At 37.3% G+C, this 6,985-nt stretch overlaps 1 protein-coding gene across 2 annotated transcripts in view; it reads left to right on the plus strand.

Annotated features, from left to right (window-relative positions):
- The window catches only part of Tbc1d15 (TBC1 domain family, member 15), a 63,266-nt gene that overhangs the window by 18,323 nt on the left and 37,958 nt on the right, over positions 1-6,985 (plus strand). For both annotated transcript variants that reach the window (XM_013021725.1, XM_013021733.1), the window contains exon 5: positions 3,937-4,147. In XM_013021725.1, coding sequence (XP_012877179.1) covers positions 3,937-4,147 — 211 coding nt within the window. The remainder of the gene's footprint in view (positions 1-3,936; positions 4,148-6,985) is intronic.

The following is a 6,985-nucleotide window of genomic DNA, read 5'->3' on the forward strand; positions in this document are numbered from 1 at the left end:
AAAAAAAAGTTTAATTTATTGAGTATCTTACTTTTTGGAGTTTTTGCAAGTTCTCAGAGAAAAATGTTTATTTTTTTTTTCACCTTTCCAGTTTCCCATTTTTTAATAGGAATTTTCTTTTTTCCATGAGGCACAAAGGGAACTTGAGACAAACTGTAAAAATAGGATATAAACCTTCAAAAAATGGGCTGCAAAGACTTAACTTTGTATTTCTTTTTTTTAAATTTTATGTTTCACAAGTGCATTTAATATGTTTCATAACTTTCTATTGCTCAAACCTTTATCAGATTAAATATTTTAAAAATGTTCTTTCTCAGAGCAATAAATTGTCATCATATTCTTGCTGGAAACCCAATGTAATAACACGTCATGTTCTTGATGTTAATTCTTTCCAAGACATATGGAAAGTTACCGAACTGTTATTTGACTTTTCTATTCAGTTTTCTCATTTCCATGTTGAAGATAATTACATGTGTTTACTGATAGTAAGTTCATTAGAGTTAATTTTGCTTACTTTTATTTTAAAGGATATTTTGAATTAACTCTTGGCTTCCCTTAGTTTTTCTTTGTAACTATTTCTATTTTCATTTATCTTTTGTAGGCAGACTAACTTGCAGACTACTTTTATGCTGACTTGGCATACAAAGTTATCAACTCATTTTTTTGTTTTTGTTTTTGTTAATCATGGAGCTTGAACTCTGAGCCTGGGTGCTGTCCCTCAGCTCTTCAGCTCAAGGCGAGTGCTCTACCACTTGAGCCACAGTGCCACTTCTGGTTTTCTGGTGGTTATTTGGAGATAAGAGTCTCACAGAGTTTCCTGCTCGGGCTGGCTTTGAACCGTGATCCTCAGATCTCAGCCTCCTAAGTAGCTAGGATTACAGGTGTAAGCCACTGGAGCCTGGCTTCAACTCATTTTTTTAAAATTAATTTACTTCTTTACACAAAATTGAAAGTGATACATAAGTTATTTACAACTGTGCAGTAATGTGTTGCAAAATAAATTATCTAGAAAGCAACAAAAGTACATTGTGAATGTATATAAAACTGTACAGCATTTGCAGATTCACTCAGGACTATTGGCTCATTTTTAAGTATATCTTTGAGTATATCCCTACTGTATGCTAGCTACTTTCTAGCACTAGGTAAATACTGGTAAACAAAAAATGTTATCTTCTTATGAGGCTTGTAGTGGAAGGACTCGTAGATTAGATTTGTAATGTTTTACCTTTTTTGAAATTTTAAGTGAGGAAATGTGAGTCATTTTCTTTCATACGTAGTATATGTCTTTCATTAATAAGGGAAAAAATCTATGTGAAATCTTCATTTCTTTTTCTTTTTTTGGGGGGGGGGAGTCTGGTCGTGGAGCCTGGACTTTGGGCCTGGGCGCTGTCCCTCAGCTCTTCAGTTCAAGGCTAGTGCTCTACCACTTGAGCCACAGCGCCACCTCCAGCTTTTTTCTTTTTGCTTATGGGGTGCTGAGGAATCGAACCCAGGGCTTCATGCATGCAAGGCAAGCGCTCTACCACTGAGCCACCTTCCCAGCCCCTGAAATCTTTATTTTTAATGTACTATTTAGTGTTTTTCTTCTGGTTTTCTTGCATAATTTAGATTTAATACTCTGTACAAGTAAGGGGTTTAAAAATATTCTCTAGTTTTCATTGCTGTTTTTCTATGAAAATATTTTTAGTCTTTGCAAATAAACTAGTAGTATATACTGTTTGTAGGTAGTTCACCTACATTCACTCTTTTTTTTTTTTGCCAGTCCTAGGGCTTAAACTCAGGGCCTGGGCACTGTCCCTGAGCTTCTTTTGCTCAAGGGTAGCACTCTACCTCTTGAACCACAGTGCCATTTCTGGCCTTTTCTGTTTATGTGGTACTGAGAAATGGAATCCAGGGCTTCATGCATGCCTAGGGAAGCACTCTACCACCAAGCCGCACTCCCAGGCACTATACATTTAAATCATTCATAAGTAAGTTAGCATTCTAGAAATGTTCTCACTTTGATATGTCACACACACACACACACACACACACACATATCACACACATGTATGTATTCCAGCCCTATACTAGTGAAGCATTAGGTGGTCAAGTGGGTAAAATATAAATATAAGTTCATTCAAACTAGTATGAATGTGAGACAGAAGAGAGTGTATTGGAAAGTTACATTCATTTTTCTTTATCTTTCAAATGATACTTTTAAAATGTCCATGAAAATAGTGATGGTCTCTGTATAGAAGTTTCTGATTTTTCTGCCTTTTTTTTTTTTTCTGGTTCTGGGCTTGAACTCAGGGCCTTGAGCTCACTTGGCTTGCTTGTTTGGCTAGCATTCTACACCTTGGGCATGTCTCCAGCCTGGCTTTTTGCTAGTTATTTTTGGAGATGGAATCTTGAGGACACTATTTGGCCTTGGCTGCCTTTGAGCTGGTGGTTTCTGGATATCAGTCTCCTGAGTAGGTGTGAGACACTGGCCTGGCTACAGTTTAGGATGTATTGTTGGAGATGATAGACCTGTGGTATTTCTAAATTTAGAGGAAAATGTCCTACATACAGGTCAACACTGATTGGTCTTTTGATCAAGTCTTTGTAAGAATCTATCTCCTATGTCATTTTCCTTGTGGAATTCATTCTATGGAATGGAAAAAGATAGAAGATAGTATAAGGGTTCTTTTTTTTGTCAGTCATGGGACTTTAAACTCTGTGCCTGGGCACTGTACATCAGCTCTTCAGCTCAAGGCAAGCGTTCTACCACTTGAGCCACAGTGCCACTTCTGGTTTTCAGGTGGTTTATTGGTGGTAAAAGTCTCATAGACTTTTCTGCCCAGGCTGGCTTTGAACCATGATCCTCAGATCTCAGCCTCCTGAGTAGCTAGCTAGGATTACAGGCCTGAGCCACCAGTTCCTGGTTTGTATGAGAGTTTTTATGAATTAACATAAATGGCATTTAAAAAAGTCTTTTTGAAATTTCAGAGGTATTGTGTGCAATGTCTGAGTTAAATCTATTGATTGATTGATTGATTGCCAGTCCTGTTGCTTAAACTCAGGGCTTGGACACTGTCCCTGAACTTTTTTTTTTCTCAAGGCTAGCACCCTACCAATTGAGCCGTAGCACCACTTTCGTACTTTTCTTTGTATGTGGTACTGACGAATTGAACCCAGGGCTTCATGCATGCTAGGCAAGCAGTCTACCACTAAGTCACATTCCCAGCCCTTAATTTATTATTTTCTAAAGTTATTTTTAGTTGTACAAAAGGGTTGAATTCAATGTTAGTTCAAATTGAGTAATGCAATTTTGATCATTCCCTTCCATCATCTCCCTCATCTCTCCCAACCTTACCCATTCCTTCAGTTTACCTAGTTATAGGTTAAATTGTTATGATGGAATTTTAGATTAGAAATGAGTATTAGTCATTAGCAAGAAGAAAAATAAAGTTTTCATGTTTCATAAATTTTAATTTAGTAGCTAACCTTTATAACCTACTTAAAATTATGATAATGTTCATGGATGTAGGGTTTTAGCTTATATAAACACAATACAAACAAAAAATACTGAATTTTTTGTAATTGTACTTTGAACTGAGGTCTTAATAGAAATTGATTTAAATATACATTTCGTTTTAATTCCTCTGTTCTTTTTATCTGGGCGGGGTGGGGAATGTTTGTATAGTCACTTCAGTGATTTTTTTTTTATTGTGGGGCAAAGCTCATATTTTACATGGAAAATTTTTTCTTGAATTTGTATGTAGGAGGTAATTGTTTTAAAATCCATTCTTTTTAGGAAAATGTCATGTTGCCATTTTTAATACAGGTGGAAGCCATACTGCTATACTGATCCCTTGGTTTCAACAAATTTCTCTTAGGCAGTCATGAAGAGCATTGTTAGTACCTTTTAAAAAGGTGAACAAAAATATTTTGCCCCATTTTCTTGTTTTTAAGATGCTCCAAGTCATAGAAATGGGAAAAGCAAATGGTCATTCCTGTTCAGTTTGACAGACCTGAAATCAATCAAGCAAAACAAAGAGGGTATGGGCTGGTCCTATTTGGTATTCTGTCTAAAGGATGACGTCGTTCTCCCAGCTCTGCATTTTCACCAAGGAGATAGCAAACTACTGATTGAATCTCTTGAAAAATATGTGGTATTGTGTGAGTAAGTATTCGATTATTTTCTACTTATTAACACTGGATTGCTTTATTAGTCCAAAGGTAAACTATATTGATCATCAGTGACCTATGTACATAGTATGAGGGCATGAGCAGCTTTCCTTTTTTCTGGATCAATGATTGAGTAAAGTTTTGCCATTTTAGTATTTGAGACTTTATTGATCTTATTTGAAGTTTAAAGAATAGTCCAATATTTTATACCATTAAATAAATAGTATTGCATTAGTAATTTATGAATTTTATGTTTACTGACTTACCTTTTATTATGTTATTTCTGTTAAGTATACAGTTTTATTTGTAAGGTTGGAACAGTAAGCCAGGAAAGTATGTTTCCCTTTATATAATTACAAGTTGGGAGACAGACCTTCTCACCTTCCAAAAGTATTGTTTCACTTACTTACCTGTACATATTTATATACATATTCTCTTTCTTGCTCTCATGCTCCAAAAATACTTTCTGGGTATGTTTACTTTCCAAATACTGTTTTAGTTGTTGGATACTCAATTGTGATCAAAATAGGCATGTCCCAGAATTTTTAGAATTTATGATCTTTGAAGGAAACAAGCAAATGACAGCTTAAACTCAAGAACTAAGATGAAGGAAGGTCAGTTTAGGTACTATTGGGGGCCCCCCAAAAGGAGGAGGAGTACCTAGTTTACTAGAAGATGGGAATGAAAAATGCTATTTCTGGAAGTAACATGTAGATTGAAAACTGAGAAATTGGTGTTAGCATGAAAGGGAAGAATATATTTCAAGAAAAATATATTTTATATGGAGGGAAGAATACAAACATGATATGATTTACAGAACAAAATAGTTCCCTACTATAGGTCAGTAAAGTGTGGGGAAGAGTGAGCACCAAAATTAAAGATAAGGCCAAATACAGGAATGGAAGGACGGAGGCTGAAGAAATGTACCAGTGGTACTCACTAGACACTGTTGAAAATCAACTATACAACTTGTGGGTGAGAATGTGAGGGAATATCAGCAAAGGAAGGGGTAACATTGTCCAAAAAGAAACACACTCATTACCTCACTTATGAAATTGTAACTCCTCTGTACATCATATTTATAATAACAATTAAAAAATATGAGACCTGGGGCTGGGAAGGTGGCTCAGTGGTAGAGTGCTTGCCTTGCATGCATGAGGCCCTGGGTTCGATTCCTCAGTACCACATAAGCAAAAAGAAAAAAGCCGGAAGTGGCGCTGTGGCTCAAGTGGTAGAGTGCTAGCCTTGAGCTGAAGAGCTGAGGGACAGCGCCCAGGCTGAGTTCAGGTCCCACCCACCCCCCCCCAAAAAAAAAATAAAATGAGACCAAAGAGCTGAGTAAAAGCTAGAGTATAAAGGATTTTTCTTTCTGTTTATGTGGTGCTGAGGAATCGAACCCAGGGCCTTATGCATGCAAGGCAAGCACTCTACCACTGAGCCACCTTCCCAGCCCTGAGTATAAAAGATTTTATAAGTCCTGGCAGAAGGAGGTTCTGGTCATTTAGATAAGATAAAAGTGTCCTGTACTAGGAGAGTGACAGCAAGGACAGTTGGGTGACAGTGAGTAGTTTATTGAATATGTAGAGTTGACTATGGACTGGATCAAGTTTTTGATTTGAGAGAAGTGCAGGAAATGATGCTCACTTTAGTTAACACCTTGCCTACATTTAAATTATATAAGGTTGAGAGTGACCCAAAAACTTGGAGGATTTTGATGATTTATCTTCTGGCATGAAGTTCTTCTTTATGATGTTGATCTTTGGCTGGTACTAAGCATGCTGTTTCATATCAGTAAGTGAAACAGAGTCAGGCCTCTTGGACACATGTGAGTTTTTAATCTTGAAGCGAGAAACTGTGATAGGTGATTGTTGAAGTTAAGTGGATTTCAGGATATCAGTGTCATGCTGGAGTGGAAAGCTAAGGCTGTTGAATAGCAAGTGTAAGGATTGGGGGTTTTAGTTCATGAGTAAACCCAGTATTAGTATTGTGACATAACTCAAGATCATTGAGGAAAACATAGTGTTTAGGATAAGAGAAGTGTGGTCATCCCTATATACTCATTAGTGATGATGTTATAACTGGAAGAAGAAAAGGCTTAGTTTGCAGGAGTTCATTTTAAACATTCCAGACTAACTGTCCTGCACTTCAGTGTAAGGAATGAGATTGAAATGGTCTACTTGGAGGATGTGGGAGTATAACCTGAAGCTGTCCCTTAGTTTTTTTGTTCAAGGCTGATGCTCTGCCACTTGAGTTACAACTTCAGTCCAGCATTTTGGTAGATGGTGAGAGATGAATCTCATGGACTTTTTGGTTCTGGCTAGCTTCAAACCTTGATCCTCAGATCTCAGTCTCTTGAGTTGCTAGGATTAGGATTTTAGGCATAAGCCACCAGTACCTAGCCTTTTTTTTTTTTTTTGTGAGTGAATAATTACAGTCTTGTACTTTGAATAATTACAATCCTACAGCAATAAAGAACTGTGAATCATGAAAAATAAATCCCAACTTTGTATGGTTAGTAAGGGCCTACCCTGTGTCAGACCTTTCTCTCTTTTTCTTTCTGTTTTCTCCCTCCTTCCTTCCCTCCCTCCCTCCCTCCCCTCTCCCTCCCCCTCCGTTTTTGGCGTTTGAACTCAAGGCCTGGTCATTGTCCCTGAGGTTTTTTGCTCCATCATTTTACCATTTAAGCAGCTCCATGTCTGGATTTTTGGTGATAATTGGAGAGTGCCCAGGTTGAACCCTCAGATCTTGGCCTCTTGAGTTGCTAGTATTATAGGCAGAAGATACCAGTACCCAGCCTGTTTCTTTTACTTTTTATTTTGGTTGGTTGTGGGGC

This window comes from Dipodomys ordii, unplaced genomic scaffold, assembly GCF_000151885.1.
Source record: "Dipodomys ordii isolate 6190 unplaced genomic scaffold, Dord_2.0 Scaffold3, whole genome shotgun sequence".
In the NCBI taxonomy this organism is placed as follows: Eukaryota; Metazoa; Chordata; class Mammalia; order Rodentia; family Heteromyidae; genus Dipodomys; species Dipodomys ordii.